Raw genomic sequence first — 23,525 nt, forward strand, 5'->3', positions numbered from 1 at the left:
TGACTGCAGAGGGCTTTGAACAAACTGTTTCCAAAGAGGAAAAGGAAAGTCAAGTGAATGGCTTGTTGCAGTCAGCAGTATTTCTCCCAGGATATGTGCACGGCTGCTCTGCTCTGGGAAGGAGATGTCACATCACAGTGGACTGTTTCCAGACAGAGTCATCACGTCATATTTCTTTCGGGTTACATGGAAATTTCTCAAGACTAAAAGTAGGAGGTAGAAAGGCAGCTCCCTACCTCTCATGCACAATCTGAGAGAGGTGAGACAAGAAGGGATCACAAAATTTTTCCGATTTGTCTCAAGGCAAAAAGATTCTGAAACAGCGAAGAGGAACTGAAATGCTTTAGTAGAACCTGACACTCCTCATTTTTCAGGTGATGACCAAATGAAGGTGACATTTGAAAAGGATGCCTGCTTTTCCAGCAATTTGTCTGAAAACTAGATGTTGCCGTTCTCTGGTAACTGAGACCTTGAACCAGTTGGTGAGAAATAGAGGGTTTAAAGAGAATCCTTCACTCTGGAGACATGAAATGAGCATATTAGAAACCTTATAAAAATTGTAAAACTGGATAAACTGTTCAAAGTGCTCACAGGTCAACTGAATTATGTTATCAATTTGCAATAGGAACCTGAAAAGTAGTAGCTGGATATTGGGAACAGGTTTTTTGTTTTGGGTTTGTTTGATTTTTACTTTTTTAATTTAAAAACTATATAAGTTTCTTCATATATATGTATAGTTCACAATCTTCCAGACATGACATTCCAGATTAATTTTTAATTCTCTCATAAAGGGAAAAATAGGAATAAATAAATAATGACTGAGAAAGCAGAACAAAGCAGTCCTGTAATCACTGTTGCCTCTGCAAAAAAAAAACAAACTCTGTATAGAATAAACTTTCAAACCCAAACCAAAGAAAACAGGTTCACCATGGATGCAGCCACAGCACTATTCCCTGCATCCAGGCTTGCAGAGACTCAGCTCTGCAGTCTGCTCAAAGGACAATTGCAGTGTTAAAATCTGGTAATTTTTTCCATTTCTATTATTGATTGCTTCCAGATAAGGAAAGGTACTACAAAGTCACTTCAAAAGTAGCCTTTAATGTACCTCCAAGAGTTCCTGCAGTTTAACTTGTCATTTCCTCACTAAGAGATGCTGCTCAGATCACTGACCTGGGGCAAGGCAGTCTCAGCACCCCTTCCATTGCATCAACATTTCTCATTCATTTCTCTGTTAAAGGAGACTTTAGAAATTTCTCTGAAAAAGACGAAACAGAATAAGAAAGAGGAAACCATTGACCCATCAGCACGCAGGGCAGGGACAAATATAAATATGTGTGTATATATACACATAGACGTATATATGTCCACTCCTCAAAGAGCAAAACAATTGCAGTAAAACAGTGAGGGATATGTATTGAGTTTACTGCAATTTGCAGTACTATATTTGCACACACACACATGTATATATTTATATATATATATATATGTACCTCACTGTTTTGCTGCAACTTGTCCCCTCCTCAGAACTTTTGCCTTTCCAACAGGAGGGGCTGAAGCCCTCCCATCTCCCTCATTCCTCCAGCACTGTGGCTCTAACCTGCCACAAACCTTTGCTGCATTTTACATAACTTCACTGGTCTGACCTTCCAACTGGTTAACAGCCCTTACCAGCAAATAAAACCTCCAGCAGCAGATGAGCAAAGTGATTGAGAAAGCCATAAAAACTGAAAGGCGAAAGCTGTCTGTAGTTAAAACAAGCCTCAGCTCCTTCTCCCCAGCAAACTCCCCCAGTAAATACAGAAAACTAGCAGGTTTATTACCCCCCCTTTGATTGTATGTCATCATTACAGCATTGTTTTCTCACATACCAATTCCTTCTTAGCTCCCACTTGCAATAAAAACCAGAGATTTGGGTTCTTTTTAAAGATTAATAGACACAGCTGCCCTCATACTCTAAACTTGTGGAGTGGCTGAATATCACTCCTGAAATTCCAAATTCAAGGCTCTGACAGTTATCTGATGGGGCTGGAAGTCAACAATGTCATGAATTACAGTAGGACTGCATGGAGGGAAGGGGTTGGCAATGTGGAGAAATGGAGCCTGTTGAAGGACAATTCTTCATAAAGAAATGCCAAAATTAACAACCATTTTTGATGAAAACAACAAACAACAAAAGTAACAGTTTCCTTTGAAATCTTCAGGAAAAAAAATCAAATACAGAATGCCTTGAGACTAAATTTGTCTGTGCTTTATTTTGAGCTTAAGTAGGAAGCGATGCCCAAACCAAAGCATGAAATCATTGCTCCAACACGCCAGTTCATTCACGTGGGAGCAAACCTCACCTTGGGTTTGATTTGGAGGTGCATGGGCTGGACTGGCTGGGATATGCAGGATGCTGGTGGGAAGCCACGTGCCCAGTTCTGTGCACAGGCTTCATGGATCAGCACATCCCTGGTTGTGTGGATCAGCACAGGAGGTACAGGGATAGAGCAGCTCCCAGCTAGAGGAGACAAGGAGAGAGGAAAAAAGGCTTTTTGGCTGGGAAAAAAAACCCAGAAAGTTTGTTACTTTCTTTTGCTGGTGAGAGACAGTTTGTAAGCAAGGGTTGATTTCTGTTTGGTTCTCCAAACCCCAGGAGGACTGGTGATTGCCCTTGGCCCTCAGTGAACCCCTCATCCCTGCAAAATGTCCCTGCAGAGGCTTGCAGTGGATCTGCAAGGTCTACAGAGCCATCCCATGGCTCTCCCTCAGCTGTCAGGCAAGGCACAGGCTGACAATTTATAAAGAAATACAACTGGATCTAGCAAGCCATGCTGTTCACAAGGTTTGATGGACAAGTGGGTGACCCTTCCAGCCCCAGGGTGACACAAAGGGCAGCTGAGGCACCCTCATGTCCCTAGAGCTGGGGTTCAGTTTCAGTGCTGGCCACATGCCTGCCCAATTCCCAGGACAGGACAAGCTGGGACTGCTTGCTGGCATCATTCTGGAGGGAGGGACAAGTGAAAGTAAATCTGTGACCTTCACTACAAGCCCATATGGTCTGTCAGGACAAAAAAGAAGCAACACACCCTTATGGAGCAGTAGCAAGTCCACAGGCTCCAAGAGCTCTTGCCAACACAGAAATGCTATGTTTTTGCTCTAGCTATGATGTCTGCATTTAGTATTCATTGCCATGTCACTGATCCTCATGAATTCCTCCCATGTGCATGTGCCTCTCGCATCCATTTCTATCAGCATTCCACTGTAATTTATTATTAGTTAAGAATTAATAGACACTTGGAAGTATAATGTTACATTTTTGTCTTCTGGTGCTCTGAAGCATTTCATGCAGCAGATCAAGCATTAAATCTGTCATGTAAACACATTATTTTGTCATGTAATGCATTATGATAGCCCACTACCAGGAAAATGAAAAGCACTTAACGGTTTGTGTTTGATGTGTACTGTCAACAAAACTCAGGAAGAATTTATAAGGTGTTGTGGTTTAATGAGTACCTGTTTAATAGGGTTTGAGTATTATTCAAAAATGTGGCTTTACAGGAGACATGTGATTCATTGAATTTCAATGTGAATTATAAAGCCCAATCTAGATCTTCAGGCTTCTACACAGCAAAGATAATAAGATACAGGGAGCTGTTTATAAGCAATAAATCATGACCGTTTCTCGTTTTCTCTTGGAATATTCCTCTCTCCTTCATCAGGTTTTATGAAGCTGCAGGGTTCATGTATGAAAGTGCCATTCAGTATCTTTGATCAGGGTAGAATAACTCAGCTGTGGGCAGACAATGAATGAACCAAAGAGAGAAGAATGAGCTGCTAAATAGGAACCCTACCAAACACCCAGGCACTGACAGGCCTGGTAAAGTTTAAAGGAAAAGAAACAACCGTTTAATAATGACTTGGAAAAGTTTCAAGTGCATATCTAGAGAGAATCTCACCCCAGCAGACTCATAGCAAAAGCCCCTCACACACCTGGCCAGATGTACCACAACAGCAGCACAAAAAAGGCAAAAACCTGAACACAGGCGGAATGCCTTCTCTCTTTCCTTCGCAAGATGCTGCTGGGAGCACCTCCCACAAATCCAAACAAGATTCAATGTGATATGACAAAAAACAGGGAGAATCCTGAAGATAAATCCCAATCCCATTGTTAGCCCACAAAAAAACCAGCCAAGCAATACTTCTGCTGCCTCCCTCAGCTATGGAAGGAGCCAGAGGTGGATCCACCAAGTGGATCCAAGTTAGAGCTCCCCTTGACCTCATGGTACACAGTTCACAGGATAGAGTCTTAAAACCATCTCTTCAGAGGTCTTTGGTTAGAATTCATCGAGACCTGATGCAATTAAATGCTCCAAGTTATTAATACTAACAAGATTTACTGCTCCCCATTTACAAATGATTTGCATTTTTATGCATTCTTTTAGCATGGATCATCATGAATTTCTTTGGTATTCACAAGGTTGCAATTTGTGTATTTCCATAATTACCTCATCATATTCCCCATTAAGTAATGGACCAAGGGCATAAAACACCAAGCAGAATTCAAAAGCAGCATAGACTCCCTGCTCCATTGAGAGACTAAATTCCCTTTGTCCTTGAAGCAGAGCTCACAGGAAAGCCCTGGGAAAGGGCTCTCTCCCAGCATTGGGTTAAAATAAAATAAAATTTAAAAAAATCAGTGCTTGATCATTACAGCCTATGGCAGTTTCCTTGCTCACCATACTGGGTCCATTGATACAACCCCCTTGGACTAAGGAGGATTATACCATGTGCCTGACAAGCTAAGAAACCACAGTTGTTTCCATTCCACAGTATTTAAAGTAGAACTGAAGGACACACACAAACACCTCCTTCACACCAGGTCCAAAACTGGTTTGGACAAAGAGTCCCTCCCACCAGGGCAGAGTCACTGCATCCACTGAGGAAAACTTTGCATCCAAAACTAACCCAACCCAAACTCCATGAGTAATTCACTAGTGCACTGAAGGGAGTGGGAGGAAGAAAGAGAGATGAATTTCATGTACATGGAAACCTTTTTGTGCACTCAGGAATTGATATGAACAGATTTAAAATTAACGGGCTTAGTTCACTGCTGGGCAAATGATCTAAAACACCCAATAAATAATTCATCCCAGCAACATCCATCACTGTGCAGCCCGGCCCTGACACAGACTGTGTTGGGGAGGCTCACTTGGTGAAAAGAGACAACTTAATTCAGTGTAAAGTGAATAATCCAAAATCCCATAAATGATTCATCACTGGATTAAAAGCTATAGATTTTTCCATAAAATTCTGTACCCTGCATTAAATATGCAAATGATAGTGTGATGTTTATTAACTACTGGATAGCTTAGTTAAGCATGACACCAGCTCTGGTGCTTGAGAGCACCTTTGAAGTCATGAATCTTCATCAGATGTACATTTAAGCATGAAAAGGGGTTACCTTCAAGGATTCAAGGTTCCCTAATATAAGTAGAACTACAGAACATACACCAGTACACAAGAGAGGAGAGCCAGGCCTTAACATCTTTTGGTTTAGAAAACATAACTATAGATAGGATTTATTCCTTGTTTTGGATTACCTATCACATATCTCTTTTCCTAGATATTAAAAAAAAAACCCAAAACACCAAAACACACTGCCACAAAACCTTCCTTTTTTTCTAGATGCTTAAAAAAAACCAAAAACCCCCTGCATTTTGAAATAGCCAGAGAACATACATCTTATTTTCTTCTTAGGAAAAAACAAAACCAAAACATCAACAAAAAAACCCACAAAAGCTATTTTGGGAAGTTGTGGATTTCCCTTCCTCTTGGAGAAATGCTTGAAAGACTGAAGAAAGTCAGTGAACTTATACCAAAGATCATTCCCCAGCATCCTTCCCCCAATCCTTCCATCAGTTTTCGTACAGTCTTTGCACATGGTTTGCATCTGTCTCCCCAGTGTCCTTGTGGCCTTTCCTATCTCAGCTTCAAACCACTGGGAGCTCTTTAGCTGACTTTAGAGCATAAGTCCTGTGAGGAGGGGCTGAGGGAGCTGGGGGGGCTCAGCCTGGAGAAAAGGCTCAGGGGGCTCCTTGTCTCTCTACAACTCCCTGACAGGAGGGTGGAGCCAAGCAGGGGTCAGGCTCTGCTCCCAGGGAACAAGGGACAGCACAAGAGGAAATGGCCTCAAGCTGCACCAGAGGAGGTTCAGGTTGGACATCAGGAAGAATTTCTTCACTGAAAGGATGGTCAGGCCTTGGAATGAGCTGCTAAGGGAAGAGGTAGAATCTAATCCCTGGAAGGAACTACTGAATGTGCCATTAGTGCTCTTGTCTAGTTGACAAGGTGGTGATCAGTCAAAAGTTGGACTCAATGATCCTGGAGGTCTTTTTCAACCTAAATGATTCTATGATCCTATTCTGTGATTCTATACTACAGGATGAGGAGACTCTAGTCACAGTGTTCCTCGCAGGAGGGAGAACCTGCTGAGATGAGCTATAGGATGAGTTGGGGCTGACATTTCCTTTCCCAGGTCACTGCTTCCACAGTGTGATTACAGGAACTGCTGAATCTTGGGTTTTGTGTTTTAAGTTAGTAAGAGAAACCAAAACCACACTATTCCCAGCTGGGACTAGACAGCAGTGGGAAGAGGAAACCAAGAAGTTCATGGTCACCACAGCCTCAGCAGCACAAGAAAACCAGGGTTTTACTAAGACTTGCAGGAAACTCTGTTGCTAGAGGGCACATAAGCTGGAGCCCAGGCCAAGCGTGCTGAAAGAGTTTCCTGGAGCCAGCCATGAGCTGAACTCCTGGTTGGGACCTCCATCATCACTGGGGTAGGCTGCATTTATTCTGCTTGATGTCAGCAAATCTGCATCACCTTTACAGCCCCTTCTAATCTCTCCAGATGTTTCTCTGCTCAGTCTCTGCAGCTCAATTTTGCCATCTGCTGTCATGTCTGCAGCAACACGTCCCATTTCCTCTTTGTACTAGCCTAAAATTTTCCACTTTTTCATGCATTCATCTCACACTGTGTGGTTATCTCTGTTCTTTCCCCAAGTCCCATGATGCTATTTATTCTTATTTCTAATTTCCTATGTACTCAGCCACATTCTTCCCTTCTGCTTGCTCTTTCTTAAGCCCCAATTACATTTCACCTTTGGAACCAAGAGATTTATTTATATTAACCTTAAAAAATGCCTAGAAAAGCACATTAAGGCTAAGAAACAAACCTAGAAACATAATGAAATGTGCTGCTGAGATGGAAAGGGACCGCCAGAACAGTCAGCTCCAATGAAGTCTATTAAGAGAGGTCTCTTATTAATCTCAAAATGATATTTAATTCATTCCTCTGGTTTCTCTTTAAAGGATTTGTATTCCTAACTCAGCACTTGCCTTTTTTTTTATTTTCAGTATTTCCTCCTGTTTTCTCATTAGTCAATCCCATATCCCAAAATATTCAAATCTCCCTTTTTAATTGCTTTTCTGTACCTCCTCCACACTAATCGGGTAGTTCAGTCATTATCTCCTCACGTCAGACCTCCTTTACCCTGTTTAATCAGTCATTTTGATACAGACAATTGTCCATAAAGTACTGGGGGCCAGTAAAAATTATTACTTGGACCAAAAGCTAAATCTTTCATTAATTAACTGCCTTGCTCCATGGAGCTGAGCCAGACTCCCCAGATACAACACCATTTAGGTTTGACATGGACTCTGAAAAAATTAAAACCTACTTTGTTCTGCCACAGGCTCCCAGTGCAAGTCCATAAATGCTGAGATAACTCCAGCAGCTTGGAGTGCTGAGGAGAGGCCTCAAACCTGAGCGATTTCAAGTCTTGGTGCTTAGAAGTTTGAGAGGTGGTGGGGGCACTGGAGTTTTGGGGAAATGCATGACAGTTTTAAAGCAAACAACTTTGCTCCTTTGCCCTGTGTATTGTTTTAGTTTGTTAACAGAGGGTTTTCTTGGCTACAGTTCTTCATCTTTACTCAAGTGCATTTCTTTGCCTTCCAAGGTAAAAGTCTTTAAAAAATAAAGGCCAGCATTTCCAGATGCCAATGACATCCTCTCCAACAGCCTTTTCTCTCTAAATATGTGCTGCTTTCATCTAGTTTTTTTCCACTGGGCCCAAAGACTGCATTCTGGGGCTTCTGTTGCTTTTGGAAAGCAGCATTTGTTTCCTCCAGCTACATTTTAAAAGGCTCCCTTTAACCTTTCCCTGAACATACTGACAGCCAGAGTCAGTTCCTCACAAATAACTTCAGTGTATTTTCATTTAGATGTAACCCTCCCAGATTCCTTGCTTCCAATTGCCACTCTAAACCTAAACCTCTGCCTCAGTAATTGGGGCGGATAAAAGATAAATAAAAACACTCAGCAACATAGGTTGAACTTACAGCATTGCTACAGCATCTCTGGGCTGCATTTCCACATGGCTGATCAGATCAAACTCACTTTGTTGGCTCCCATCTCTTCTTCCCTTTGTGCAGCTCCCCAAAAGCAGAGCCTTCAAGTCCAGCCAGCACCGCAGCAAATATGCTGGAACCTTCCCAAGTGAGAGCCAGCTGTGCTGCAAAGAAGTCATTAGTGAAGAGCTAATTAATAAGAGCAAAAGGATTGGCCCAGCTCTGCCAATTGGAGCAGCAACGGAGCTGTTGCTGCCTTAATTAGCAGGTTTCATTGGACAGGTAAAAAAGGCAACAAGAAAAGTTTGGGTTTTTCGAAGGAGTACATCAAAACCGTTTGGGTATTTTTTTCTTTTTGTTCCTTTCAGGTTTGTGTGGGATTCATGCCTAGAAGAAGTGCCAGGAGCCAGGCCCCAGGCTCAGCACGTGCTGTGTGTTGGGGCAGTGATCAGTGTGACAGTCACAGGGCTCAGCTGAGCAAACCCAGCCTGGAGCCACATCCACTGTCTGGGGACTCTCCTCTGCCTCCCACAACACCACTAGACCAGAGTGCTGAACCCAGACGAGACCAAGAGGGACCCCAAAGAGGAACCTCCCCCACCTCCCCCAACTTACAGCCTGTGAGAGGATGCTGGAGGATCCAAAAGTCTCACCACAGCCCTGAGCATGACTGGTGGGGAAGTCCAGAGCTGCCACACGTCTCCTTCTGACCAAATGCTATTCCTACAATGTGCTCTTACTTCAAGTTGTTGCTGCCCAGAAGTGCCATAGCTGGCCCTGGTGAACTCCAGGCAACAGAGGTAACAAACAGTGTCATGGATTTGAACCTTCTCCCATGCCATTCCCACTGTCACTGCAGCAGAATCGGTGAGGACCCCAGTGAGACACACAAAAACTCTGGAGCACATCCCCCAGGTGATCCCCCCAGCCTCCATGGCCAGTCCCTCTTCACTAACGGATATAGGAATGACTGATATGAGGGCTTGTGGGGGCAGGGTAGCCTCCAGTTTGGTCTTCTGGGCATTTTCCCACCTCTGGGAATGCTGCAGTAGTTCTGTGGAGAGCTGAGATGGCACACCAGTCATTTCAACACCTGGGGAATAACTAGCTCCTGTTCATATACCTTAAGATGTGGCATAAAAATACAATTGCCAGTGGTAAATTAAAAGTTTATTAACATAATCTCCAAGGGTCATTCAAACATGCTGAATCACAGGCAGTATTGGTACCTCTTAAGTAATCTGCATTTTTGATTTAAACTCACAGCATTCTTGTAGCTAATTTTTCTGTTGATTACATGAAAACAATAAGAACTATAGTTTCTGATTTTTTTCTTTCCTTTTGGCAATTTGAAGATAGGCAGCCTTCCATGTAATATCTTTTCTCTTCTGTTCCTCACAGTATAAGTTGTATTCAAAGAAGAGCATTAGCAAAAATGGAGAAAAATAAATTCAATTGTGCAACATGGTGTTAGTAAGAAGGCAGATGCCAGAAGCATCCATGAATAATGCATAAAGCCCCTTCTCAAATAAGCTTCTTTATGCAATGAGTGTTAAGGGTGATATGGCATAATTTGCATGAAGATTTTAAATTTTCGTAGTTGAAGCTCTGGCCTGTGGTTTACACCCATTGATATTTTGGAGGCTCATAAGCATCTCTTAGTGCAGCATGAAACAGGCCCTTTTTATTTTCCACAGCATCTACAGATAATGTACGAGGTCTTCACAGGGAAAAAATGTTGTTTTCTCCTTCGGCACCACTGAAAACTTTCTCACGCTCTTCTGGAGGTCCAACACTGCAGTGAGAAGCACAGATCACTATGGATGGAGCAAAAGGATTTTGTTCTTTCAGAGTATCCTTTCTGATTTGTAACATCAGCAAATTCCCATTGAAACAGAAACCTGAAGCTACTGAGTCCACTAAATGAAATGGAGCAACACCCAGTTTTTACATCAGAGAAATATTTACCTTGCTTGCAATGGACAGGAAAGGCCTGTTCAGATCTCATAATGACTGTGGGGTAAGCACCATGGGATTCAGAAAAGTCTCTCCTTGGCCCCCAGTGCCTATCCCCGAGGTGGAGTATGCAGTGAGGGACCATCTACCACCAAAACATTATTGGCCTTTGAAAAAGGGATGGTATTTTACTGACAACACTGTGGTTTGTCCACAGAAAATCCTTTTTTTTTCAAGATAAGCCAGAAGACATGAACTGATCAGTTACACCTGCACAGGTACTCAGTTCCCTAGTATTAGATTAAAAATAAAGCAGATGAGGTACTTCCTTAAGCTGAGGTCACTACACAGTAAGTACCAGCTGCTTAAGTTCTCTAGTGGTACAGAGAAGCAGTATCCAGGAAACACTCTTTGATCTTCTGCAGTGAAATTATCTGAAGCTTCCTGTAGTCAGCACCCCAAGCCAATACTACACCCATTACAATCACTGGCCAATACCTTCCTGTCTCTAAGAAAAATTACACTGGAACTTTTAATAGGAAATTACAAAATGGATTACCTTTTTATTATAAGTTTCTTTACGTGTTTACCTAGAAGCAAAATAATATTAACGTCACAACGGCAAAACAAAATCTATAATTCTAATGTATCTGTCAAATGAGTTCAAAAGCAATGATAGCAAGTTGCAAAATTTCTGTGGGCTAAGCAGGAAAGAAAGGTTCTCATTCTGATTTCAGTTACACCAGTGTCTTTCAGGAAAAATTCCAGGAAACTATGGGATGAATAAACTATAAAGAAAGAGCCAACAAGATGAGCCAGACCTGCCACAAGTGAGTGAAAAGGTTCTTTGCACAGGCCTTCTCCTGCTTCATCCCCACCAAACCATGCTCCCTGGTCTCCTTGTGGTGACACAGTGCTGGAGTAAGGACAGCAACGCCCATGAAACGAACAGAGCACTGTCACAAGGGCCATGGCAGAGTTCCCAGAAGATTATCCAGAGACACAGAGGGACATGTGCATCTGGCCAGGGTTAGAATCATTTGTCAATTATGTGCTTAAGGATACTTACGTTTCCAAAACAGTGAGAACATCAACACGAAAAGAATGGCCCCCGCTGTGACACAGGCAATGAGAATGACAGAGCTGGGAAACTGGAAGGGAGAAGAGAAAAACTGAAAAGGCTTTAGGAGCCTGTTTACTTCAGAGCTACTCACACAGGAGGGGTTGTGCTACTGGCTCAGAGCACTGAACTATCTGCATTGGGCTTTTCCGAGCTTGCCAGTACAAAGCAGAGAAGACACATCAAGTTGATCATGATAAACAACCTGTTCAGTATCAAATAAATCTTCTTCTGAAATATTGAAGCTGGATTCATCCCACTTAACATGCACTTCTTAATAATGTGTCTAAAGTAGGAGCTTATTCACCCTCATCCTCCTCTTAATTAGACACAGGGAAGTGTAACACCCTCCTAAATTGCCTTTTGCATCCTCTGCCTCTCTTACCGGGGTGTCAGGGGGATGAGTTTTTTCTGAAGTGTCCAAGCCAGATGGGATGCTCACAGGCTTTGGCTCTATCCACTGGAAAAATGAACAGATGGTTCCTGAGCTTCTAAACAAAAGTTCAAGCTACTGTTTGCAAAAGCTGTCCCCTTTAGTATGAATACATTAAAAATCATTATCATGTCCTGCTGTCCTTCTGATTTCTACTCGAACACTCTTGAAGCTTACAGGAAGTTTTACCTTATCTCCACTATCATCATGTTGCTCAGCTTTGCCATCTGAATTTGCTGAAATCCCTGAAAATGAAAGAGATTGAAATTGTTACTGGCACAGTCACCTGAAGGAGTGAGGGCTACTGTGGCTGTCACTGCTTCAGTCAAGGAGTAATGAACTCTCAGGGAATGAGGAGGGCAAAATCTGACCCTGAGTAGGAGAAACAAAGCACCTTGCACCGAAAGAGAAAAACCAGTTTCCACCACAATTGGTAGTTGAGGAAGCTATTTGGAAATGTCAGTCTTCATCAAGAAAGAGGAGGTTTCCCAGGGGCAGCACATGAAGCAAGATGGTAGAAAATGGTAGAAACTTGTCTGCTGGGAAGGAGTTCTCACTTCTGTAACATGACAAGATGTCATGGACAGCAGAGGTAGTAAAAAAGGTATGTGTTTAAGTGGAGGAACTGCCTCAGTTTAATTGTGGTCAGACTTAGATGATTACAGGTTTTGAAAGCTACATGACCACAGGAAACATTTTTATATTCAGATATAAGAAAGCTCTATGAAGATGATGCACTTTTTCTTTTTCTTTTTTTTTTCTATCTAGGGTTATTAAGAATAATTTACTTCTAGCTTTCTTAACTTTGGAAACAGGGACAAACTACAGGAACACTCAAGAACTCTCACAGCAAATTTTTCTGCTGTTACCCTATGATCCTAATCTATTGCTTTTGCTAGTAAATTTAAGGACATAAAAATTAATCTAGGCTTGAGCTTTGGATCGTCATAACATCACGCTGCAAGGTGCTTAAACATTTAAGTATTTGGAGCACTTGAAGTACCAGTGTTAAGCAGCATCTTAAAAACAGAAGAGTTACTCAGCTTAGTGAAACAAAACCTCAGCTTATACCCTATGACAGGAGAGTTTCTATGCCTTAGGTCATGCCCTATTGAGTAGAAACACTACAACGAGTAGTGCTTGCAAAGGTTTGACAAGAGAGCAACCATGGAGTCTCCATCTGAGCAACATGTACCAGGGACCAGATGAGTCATTGCCAAGGCATCTCTGTGTCAGAGGCTTGAGGTGACAGAGACCGCAGCCAAAGGAACCTTTGTACGCACGAGGCACCCGCAGTGTCACACAGAGGTGAGGGTGAGCGGGGGGTCACAAGTCATAGAGTCAGAATGGTTTGGGTTGGGAAAGATCTTAAAGATCATCTAGTTCCAAATCCCTGCCATGGGCAGGGACACATTCCACTAGACCACATTGCTCAGAGCTCCATTCCACCTGGTCTGAAACAATTCCAGGGATGGAGCATTCACAGCTTCTCTGGGCAACCTATTCTGGTGACTCACCACTCTCCTAGTAAAGAATTTTTTCCTAATATCTTACCTAAACCTACTCTCTACCAATTGCAAGCTATTCGCCCTTGTCCTGTCACTGCATACTCTTGTAAATAGTCTCTCTCCAAAATATGATCCTATAAGTTAAAAAAAAAATTGGCTCTTTTTTTTTAACTTATCAGAGTATGTAATCCAGTCATTAACCTAACCTGTCCCAAATATTTCAGTTTCCTATGACAGCTATGTTGATGTGTCTCTATATACCATATGCTCATATTTTATCAAAGACATGGACAGGGCATGGGTAGCTCATATGCATGCCAGAGTAGCTAGAAATTTGCACTGGAGTAGAAAAGTGATTATGACTAATAAGCACTAGAGCTAAACAAACACAGGCAATAAAACCCTAAGAACGACTAAAAATCCCAGGGATATGTGAACATAGCATTTTGTCATACACCTGTTTTATGACACTTCACTCTCTCAGAAGAGGAGCTCTGTAGCTTGGCAGAACTACCCCCAAATACACCAGAAGTGCAGATCTCAAAAGTGACATACGGGCCCCACAAAGTCAAAGTTTAACTTTGTCTCAATATGCTGCAGCCTGGCTGATGGGAGCAACTATTGCTGCTTGCTTTGAGTCTTGATCTTTCAAGTGGGTTTTGAGGTACTGAAGTGTGGCTGGTGCTGGCAGGGTTGTTGCTGGGGGAAAGCAAGGGAATACAGAAGAAAAACTGAATCAGAGCCTGATCAGCAGGAACCATCCCACCCCTGCTAACCCAACCTATCTGTAGAGAATTGGGCTTTGAGATGGAGGACTCTCGACCATGGGTTTCTCTTCCACTGTGCTAACATCAAGATAATGTTCAGCAACAAATTAGCCTTCCCTTATGTTACAGTAAGGCTGAGGTTGGTCCATTCAGTGCATTGTTTCACAGAGTGAAAGGAGACTGAGTCAAGAACTGAACTTGGCTTATTGCTCTTACTAGACAGCAGTCAGTTGTGCCTCAGCATTTTCACACCTTGTGACAGTTTGACACAAGTTTTCACATGGGTGGGGGTGTAGGTGACTCACATCAGCTCAGTACATCTTCTGCTGTTATTGCTTTTGTGGTGGCTCTTTCTAGCACACAAGAATCCCAGAGCTAAGACCCTTTGCAAAACTTCCTATTTACTTTTGCAGAATCCAGGCATTAACCAGTCCTATATCAGAAGGACGACAAGTGAGACAGGAGTGAGAAACCCTCACAAATGCTCAGGAGACCAATTTAGTCTCTTCTGTGAGCCCTCTCCAGGGGCATTAAAGAACATTATTTCTGCTGCAAGTCTCTAGGTCTAACAAAAGAACACCTGCAAAACTCTAAATGCTGTGGTTTTAAAAATTAAGAGATTCTTGGCACTTATTGAAACTGAAAGGCCAAATGTGTCATCCTTGAAGTTTAGTTTTCATTTTTTAGGTCCTCATTTGAGGGCATCTGGTGAGCAAACTATCAGAACTGAATAACTTTTGCCATTCTAACTTGAATACTTGTCTGAGAGACATAAAGTGCAAACTTCATGTAAGTTTATTAATTTCTCAGATATGTATGATCTTGTGTGCCAGTTCTTTTTCCCATGATTGATAGTTGTGGTAATTGCCTGCTGCTTTCCATCATGACCAAGGAGATGTGTTGAGCACTGGAAAGTAAAGCTTACAGCCATATCTGGCTGAATATATTCAGTGAGGTTCAAAGCTCAGAACACTCAGGAAGGATTTAAAATGGAAAGCTCAAAGGACTCATAGAGATGACAAATCAGATATCTGAAAATTCAGCTTGGATGTTGAAAAGTTCAGTTTTTAACTTCTCTCGTACCTGAGATACCCAACAATAGTGAGTGACTCAAAATCTACTTTCTTTGGAGGCTTAAAAACATGTTTGTCTCAGCTGTTGTTACATCCTGATTTCAAACAATTTCTGTGTGGACCCTAGATACTTCTTACTGCCAGATGCAATGGATAACTACCAGTATGTGTTTGATACACTCTTAGGAATAATCAATACTTTTATTTATGCCAACTTCTTAATTTCTCTGAACCAGCAACTTCTGACCTTGCAATGTATCCTACTCACCTGCGTTTGGCACATCTCCCATCATGACAGAGGTGTCAGCACTTGTACTTCCCTCTTCAGTCAGAAGTATATTTGGGAATTCAGTAGTCACTGAAACAAAGTAAAAAGTAATGCTTATAAATATTACTGATTAGGAGGGTCTCCATATGGCATTCAAAATTGTGCAGTCATCTATCCATGGAAAAGAAGTCACTAATGAGGATGAAGTAGCAACCTAGGAATGGTTAGGATGATAACAGGTCACTCTGACTACTAATAATAGAAGCAGCTTTCTATTTTAACATGTTTTGAATTCTCAATGACTTTATTGCTCCACAAAGCAGAACATACTCTAAATTAACCTTTTCACCAGATCATTTCAATTGTCTTTTCCAAATCAAGAAAAAAATTAGTGCATAGTTAGGTGAATCTCTCTTACTCCACCTCAGGAGCTGGACTTGGCATTTATTTCTGTTGCACTTCGTGAAGTTTCTGTCACATTATTTCTCTAGGCTGTTAAAACTCCTCTGAATGGTCTGACCCTCTGCTATCTTGGTTGTTTGTGCCAGTTTAGCATTACCTACAACACCTGGCCCATGTTTCCTTAAACCCACTGAGACATACCTACAGGCATCTCAGAGAAAACTTTCCAGGTACAAATATAAGTATTTGGAGAGTGTCTATAGTGACAGTCACGCTCACACAGATCACCTCTGCTATAGAGAAAAAGAAAAAGATTGGTGCTGATTACCCTCTGTACTTCCAGGAAGGGGACCAGGCTCTGTGACACAAAACATGTCATCTTCATGGGAGATAGTTGAATAATCCAGGGGAGCACTGGCTGTCACCATGGTTACTGGAAAAGCATAATTTTCTGTCATAGGAATTGTTGGAGGAGCAACGGTCTCCAGTGTAGTTACGGCTGGAGACTCGGTGCTTGTGGTGGTCAGGAGGACAGCAGTCTCTGCTGTTGGCTGAAGACCAGAGGTTGCCTGGGGAGCAAAAGTTGTTTTTCTAACACCTCTGGGGGAAACGGGAGCCTTTCTTGTGGTGGTTGTCGTCACTGGAGGGGCTGCATGGAAAAAACACAGCCAAGAGAAAAGCCAGATCAGAGCAGTCACAACCAACCCTGAGGGAAAGCAACCCAGAAAAGAATGAAAATTCCCTAGCTACTCAGACATTGAGAATAGAGGTGGAAGAGTCACTATTCAGAAAGCTTCATTAGCAGAAGACATGACCCACCAGAGAATTTCACAGATTTAGAAATCTGCTTTTTTTTTTTTTTTTGGCAGGTCTCAAACACCCGCCCCTTGACCCTCTTGTAGAAATGGAAGGGCCAGAATTTTGCATGGTAGAATCCAAAACCTTGCAAAGTTTGTGATTTTGCTTTCCAATGTCCTCATAAAAATAAAATAAATAAAAAAGCTTGATTTTTCAGCTACGAGATTCTTGCTAATCTTTGCAACCAGTCCTTTTTTTTTTTAACGGATTCTGTTGCCTTCAAACTCAGGGACAGACATGCAATTGCAGCACTTTTCACCCACTTTCCTGTTGTATTGCTTAGAACAGACAAGCAAACCTGCTGTGTCCACCAATTGCACTCTCTAAAAGTCCCCAAAAAATTGTCTTTCTGCAGCATGGAGGGTGGGTATCATTTTTTTTTTCCTGTGTAAGACCTTGCTTTATCCTGCAGCTCAGAAAAATAGTAGGAAGGGGAAGAAATCCTTCAAGACTCTGAGACAAAATTTCCAAATATGTGGGTGTGACGACCCACCCTTAAGGGGAAGGAAGCACCCTTAAGGGTGGGTAGTTACAGTGGGTCTCCTTATGACATGAATGAAACAGAAGTCTTTGCAGTGTTGGGTGGAACCCAAATGAAAAACTGAATTTCATTCCAAGAACAGTTCAAATTATAAATTCCTCTTATAATTCCATCATATTTTAAAAATTCAAATGCAGTTACAGAATGAAAAATAAAATATTTAATTTGAAAAAATTTTAAAAAAGGGTAAAGTTGTTTTTTTTTTCATCTAAACCACATATGAAATATGACTCAAATTGGCAACTAGTTGCAGATTTCCCTTGAAAACTATGTAATTTAGGAAAAATATTTTTGGCCAAAAAACCACTCAAAGTACACATAAGGTCTGATTTTCACTATCCAGGGAGAGGTTTCTCCCTGCTGGCTGTATCACCAGGGTCCCCAGACTCACCTCTGGCCACCTCCAGCCGTATGTTCTTCTTGATGTCATTGAACAAGCCCGGGATCTCCACACGGCAGCAGTACACACCTGCATCTCCTGCCTCCACCATCCCAATCGTGAGAGACACATCTCCAGTGGAAATAGAGCCCTGGAGGTCATATCTCTGAGATATTCTGGATCTCACCGTACTTCTGTGGGTTTCCAAAATGGTGTTCTTGCACTTTGAATTTGGGCAGGAGCCTCTGCCCCAGCACACATCGGAGATGCCCGTACGCCGAGTCACCTGGTAGTCACAAGGCAGCTTGACAGGCTGCCCTGTCACTGCTCTGACAACAGTTTGGGATGCCGTGTGTGCTGCCAAGGGAGAACAAGGAAAGGTGAGTGCTGTCAGTCTCCAGTGAGTGACTCAACCTACACAACACAATGAGGCAGGTGAAGAAACACTCCTGCCTGCGGGCAGGCCACACTGCTGATCCCCCAAGGCTTCTCCTGGAGCCTGTAGCAGATCATGGCCTTGGGCACTACAGGCAACAGCCAGGAGCCCACAGGCTTTGCTTGCTGCTGGAGGGCTCCATGCTCTGGCCCCAGCCAGCTGCTGGAGGGAGGCTCATGAAACACATCACTCACATCAGACATGTGGTGAGTGAAGCTGAGGTCTGTCGCTGGCAGCCCAAGCATAGACGGGACCTAGGCAAGTGGATTTTGGGAACTCTGCTCCCATCCCATCTCCTCACCTAGGAGGCTGTTTGAAAGTTGTTCAGAAACATGGCGTGAAAGACATCTGGTTCTCTCAGTCCACACCATCATCTCCTTCAAAAAAGAAATGCTGTCACGGTTGCCTTTCATTGACAGCCTCAAAAGCAGAGTCCAAAACATCTATTCATGTGTGAAATTAGGGCCTAATTAAGCTGGCAGAGCAGTGGGATCTGTCTATGTGAACCTGTTCTCAGAAAGTGCACTGCCAACCCTCCCACTTACCTTGCTAAGCACTGTGTACACAGAAGCTTTAGCTGCCAGTGTTACACTGATGTTTAAAAGAGCATATACATGCTTTCCTTGTCCTTTTACTCTTAATGGCCAGCTTTAGTTGGTGTTAACAGCCAATTCCCAACGTGGCACCTGGCTGGAATCTTTGCTATAGATTGTTCCCTCCTAGCTGCCTATGCAGTTCCCAGATTGCCCTAAAACAGAATTCTTCTTCGTGAAAAGTACTCTACAAAACAGATTCCCATATAGGAATAAATATTTGCTGGTTTACATTCATCTAGTCTGTATTAGTCATCCTACCTTTCTGCCTTTTGTCCCCATTTTATCCTTTGCATATGGTGGAGCAGGAATTGAGGGATCTGGGGAGCAACCAGACCTGTCCTCTGCTTCAGCAAGAGGATCATCCTGCAGATCTGATGTTTCATGGCCAGCTTGCTTACCCCAAAGAGGACTTACAGTCGCTGGTGCTGCTATTGTCTCCAGCTTTGGCCCTGGTTTGCCAAACATTTCTATTTTGCCAGCTGTTTGAATACCTTTCCTTCTTGGCATGACTCTCAGATAGCAAACAGATGCTTCCAACTGTGTCCATGTCTCTTTTGTTATGTCTTTAACGGACTATTCCCTAGGTGAGGTTTTAGTCTGTGGCAGGCTGCCCCATGACTTGTTATTGGGATGACATTTCAGATTCATTATTGCTTATCCCATTGGCAAGATAAGCCAACTTGTTCAGGTTTCCACAGCTCCAAATGCTAGAAGAGTAGAGGCAGACAAAACAACACGCAATATGGTGTGAAGGGCAGAAGTTTTTGCAGTGAAATGATGGTAGGATATGCCAGAAACTCAATTCCCGAATACAGAATAAAGCTGTGCAAGATAGTGTCCTTGGAAAAGGGAGGTTCGTTTGACTTGTTACAAAAAAACAGAAAATAGCCTCTTTCTGTGATCACAGAACAAAGCATTCACTTGACCTTGAAAGTATTTCTATGGGAGCAAGGGGTTAGTCACTGAGTTAACACATATTTTCAAGTCAGCCCAACAATGATACATGCAAAACCAGCTAAAACTGTTGCTAGAATAAAGGTTGCTGCTTCTTGAGGATAAATGGGTTCATCTTCTGCTCTTATTTCAGCCCGGTTCTGCACAGTACTAAAGAAGCTTTGTTAGGCAGCCCTTTAACAAATGAAAATTTGCCTGCTCTTCCCTTTGAAAGGAGCAGAGCCCTGGATGTAGTAAACAAATAACTAAGTAAATAAATTAAAAGAAGAACAGGGAAGACACAAGGCACCAGAGTGTCTCCAGTGCAGTTTCCCACTAGTGTTATGCTAGAAAGTTACAGGTTTTGCAGTTTCGAATCCTCTTTTAATTTCCGTGAAGCAAATGTTGCCAACATCTGCCTGCACTGCAGGTTGGTGTGGAAAGCTTCAGCACTGCAGCAGCCTGGATTCAACAGTATGAACCTCTGCAAGGATTGAAAAACTTACTTCTCAGTTAAAGCCTCTTCCACAGACACCTTTTCCCAAGGAAATAGTAAATAGGACTGAATGAACATGTCTGAAATAAGGAGAGGGTTTTACTGTGACACCCTAGTCTTACTGTGAGAGGAATCCTGTCCTTCTCCATGGCAGTTACCCTCCAGGCCTCCAAATTTGACCCAAAGCTCTGCCTGAGTGGTCCCACTGAAGTCTGTGAGGTTTCCTGCTCTAAGTCCTTCATCAGTGAGAGAGAAACAGGCTCCAGATGTTTAATATATCATTCAAATTAGAAAGTGGTATTCACAATTGTTCAGATCATACAAGTACACACATATTTGTATATAGTGTCTCTTGAACCCATCCTCAGTGACAGTTGGCATTAAGCAGTAACCCCAATAGTTGCTATTGTAGTGGTCTTCTCTCCCACAAACTAGTCATTGGATAGACAAAAACATACATCCTCCAGCCAAGACAGCTGGTTGAAAAAAAAATTTTTTTTCCCCTTGATCTATTTCTGGAATAATTTTCCTACTTTGCAGAAGATATTTGGCATCTTTGCCCTATCATTTTTTTTTCTTATTGAAGGTTCTATACTGATGCAATTGCAGAGGATACAACTGATAAACAGAAAAGAAGCATTTCACTGGCCACCTATTCTCAGCACTGAGCCAAGATAAAAAGGAGGTAACAAAAACCCTTCTCATCCTTAAGGAGCTCTGCAAGGGAAGAGAACAAGGAAACTAATCAAGCCTATGCACAGAGGAATCTGCATACATTTTTAAAAAGTGAAAAAAAAAATCAAACCTCAACCAGTATTAACTCAGTAAATTAAGAAAACTTTCGAAGTTCTGTATACAATTATGGTCTTTTTCAATGTTTTGTTTTCAAAAAACAAGTGCTGTTGATTTTAATTTTTAAAATTTTTTTGGTTTTTAGCAAGCACAAAAAAAAGCAGGTGAAGACTCACCTATAAAGATCTGCATCAGAATCCAGTGAAACAGCACAAAACCGGTCATTTTAGTTGATGGAGACTCCAGGACAGCAAGCGGAAGAAGAGAAAAGTAGATCTTGTCCTTTCCAGAGACGCTGAGTGAGCCCCACTGGAGTCTCATTTCTCCATTTCCAGATTTTACACACTGCAACTGTTTCTTTCCTACACTTCCGGATGGGAACTGGTCAAAAGAGGGGATGTCCTGCTGTGTTCAGCACTGGTGCAGCCTCAGTGTGAGCACTGTATGCAGTCTGGGGCCCCACAATTTAGGAAGGACATTCAGGCACTTGAATGCACCCAGAGGAGACCAACAGAGCAGGTGGCAGGGCTGGAAGGCACATCCTGTGAGGAGCAGCTGAGGACTCTGGATTTGTCTAGTTTGGAGAAAAGGAGGCTGAGGGGCAACCTCACAGCTCTCTGCAGCTTCCTGAGCAGGGGGATATGGACAGGGAAATGTTGATCTTTTCTCCCTGGTACCCACTCAAGGACATGTGGGAATGATCCCAAGCTCATCAAGGGAGGTTTAGACTGGACATTGGGAAGCATTTCTTTACCGAGAGGGTGGTCAAACACTGGAACAGGCCACCCTATTCTCCTTTCCTCTTCTGAGACACTCAGCATAGTACCACCACCAGAAACTTCAATATTGAATTTGTCTGGCCATTCCATAGATCTCTTAAGGCTCATTACTGTTGCACAGTGCTGAGTAGCAAGAACACATTCTGTGCTCCTGCACTCCTAAACATTTGGCATAGACTCCACCTCTGACTTTGTCTTCAGTTACATTCATTTAATCCCTCCTTTCCCCTGATTTTGATTTCTGCTTGACGACTCCTCTCTTTCCCCAGGTTCTTATTTTCTATTTGCAAAGACAGCCTTGGAGGAAATCTCACAAATGTTTCCTTGCCAAAACCACATCCTTCCCAATGATTTGCAACATCATCTTTAAGAAATATTTTCTACTCTTTCTGGCTGCTTTTTAACTTTCTTCCCACTTAATAAAGAAATTCTCTAGGAGTTTTTCTCTGGACAAGCTTAGCACTAAAGCAAAAATTCAAGACATTAAGTTCAGGATTGAAGAATTTCAGATAGACAAAACTCAGTGGAAATAAATACAGCACAGTGTAAAACAAGAATGCAATTCCAAGTTCAAACAATAAAATGATGGGCTTTTAACCAGGCATTACACCTTTAGTAATGAGATTTTGGGCTTATCATGAGCAGTCAAGCCCATGAAAATATCACTCTTCTGCTTGCTAGCATTGAAAAAATCAAATAAAATTTTTGCAGTTAAGGCAATGAGTAAAATACCTTATTTGCTATATTCTACCAGATACAGTTCATACAACGTCATTTACACACAGCCTCAGCTGTTCTGTGAACAGAACTAATGAAACCTGGAGCATCCAATATCCTGGAGACTTTTCCCCTACAACAATCCTTGTTTCTCCTGTTACTCACCACTAAGCAGTGGCTGTGAGCTGATGTCCAGCTAATGCCAGTGCAGGGAGAAGCTCAGTCTCACCTTGGGGACAAATTTGGGTCTTTATTCAGTGACAAATTTCCATGGAGGTTGTCCAAACAGAATCGGTCATATGTTCCAGGCAACTAAGGAAGGAGCAGGATGAGCGTGGCATTGTATCAGTTTTGTTTCTATAGCAAGACTGGGCTAAATGCAGCAGAGTGCATTGAAAAGGGCCATCCAAACTCCAAGCGTGCTGGGAAGAACCAGAAAAACATGGCTTGCCTTCTGCTTCTGTACTGCTATCTAGTGGCTTGTTGCAGGCAGAAAAGGACAGGCAGAGAGTTGTCTCAAAAAAAAAAAAAATCATTTTGCAGCTCGTCAGCCTCATCAGCTCAGTGTGCTGCCAGTTTGTGCAGCTGGACAGTCTCTTAATGTGTGAAAAGGTTCCAAGTGCCACCTGGGACTCATTTTGAAGTGCCTGTTCCAAGATCCACTGGCACAAGTGGAAGTAATGAAAAAGCACAGGGAGCTTCTGCCTGCATGGATTTGTGTGTATTATACTGCAAATTTCTTGCTCTGCACAATCTTTGCGAGGTCTGTTTACCAAGTAACTGCACAGGAGAAAGGAGACTTTATTGGTTATCAGATATTCTAGACTTTTTTTTACCTGTAAAAGTTGCTGATATAATAATTAGTCTGATTTAGTCTGAAATATTTATATTAAAAAAACCCTTATGGACAAGCATTTTTCATGATTAGCAGTCTTAAAGCTGGCCCACAAACCCTGTAAGAGCAGGGGTGGTTGCAATCAGATGATTTTGGAAACCCTACAAGTGTCTAACTCTGACCCCAGCAGAGACCAATTTCATAAAATTGCAGAAAGCAGAAATTGCTGAAGATGTTTTCTGAGA

At 42.3% G+C, this 23,525-nt stretch overlaps 2 protein-coding genes across 5 annotated transcripts; both read right to left on the reverse strand.

Moving 5' to 3' along the window:
* Nucleotides 1-2,370: 2,370 nt before the first annotated feature.
* LOC108503768 lies at nucleotides 2,371-9,476 on the reverse strand. The gene is made up of 4 exons (XM_017828072.1): nucleotides 9,201-9,476; nucleotides 9,007-9,108; nucleotides 8,383-8,555; nucleotides 2,371-2,500 (listed from the first exon to the last, which is right to left on the reverse strand). The coding sequence occupies exons 1-4, from the start codon at nucleotides 9,474-9,476 to the stop codon at nucleotides 2,434-2,436; spliced, it is 618 nt and encodes a 205-aa protein (XP_017683561.1). The 3' UTR covers nucleotides 2,371-2,433.
* A 63-nt stretch (nucleotides 9,477-9,539) lies between these two features.
* LOC108503830 (T-cell immunoglobulin and mucin domain-containing protein 4-like) lies at nucleotides 9,540-21,317 on the reverse strand. 4 transcript variants are annotated; one of them, XM_017828200.1, is made up of 9 exons: nucleotides 21,126-21,317; nucleotides 17,709-18,053; nucleotides 16,247-16,567; nucleotides 15,517-15,606; nucleotides 12,090-12,145; nucleotides 11,853-11,927; nucleotides 11,417-11,498; nucleotides 10,907-10,937; nucleotides 9,540-10,186 (listed from the first exon to the last, which is right to left on the reverse strand). In XM_017828200.1, exons 1-9 carry the CDS (start codon nucleotides 21,268-21,270, stop codon nucleotides 10,114-10,116), a joined length of 1,218 nt encoding a protein of 405 aa, XP_017683689.1. In that variant the 5' UTR covers nucleotides 21,271-21,317; the 3' UTR covers nucleotides 9,540-10,113. The 4 variants fall into 4 exon arrangements, with proteins under 4 accessions (XP_017683689.1, XP_017683690.1, XP_017683691.1 ...); XM_017828201.1 differs by having other exon boundaries at nucleotides 9,540-10,208; XM_017828202.1 differs by lacking the exon at nucleotides 11,853-11,927.
* Between the last annotated feature and the right edge of the window lie 2,208 nt (nucleotides 21,318-23,525).

Source organism: Lepidothrix coronata, unplaced genomic scaffold, assembly GCF_001604755.1.
Source record: "Lepidothrix coronata isolate B3197 unplaced genomic scaffold, Lepidothrix_coronata-1.0 Scaffold146, whole genome shotgun sequence".
Classification (NCBI taxonomy): Eukaryota; Metazoa; Chordata; class Aves; order Passeriformes; family Pipridae; genus Lepidothrix; species Lepidothrix coronata.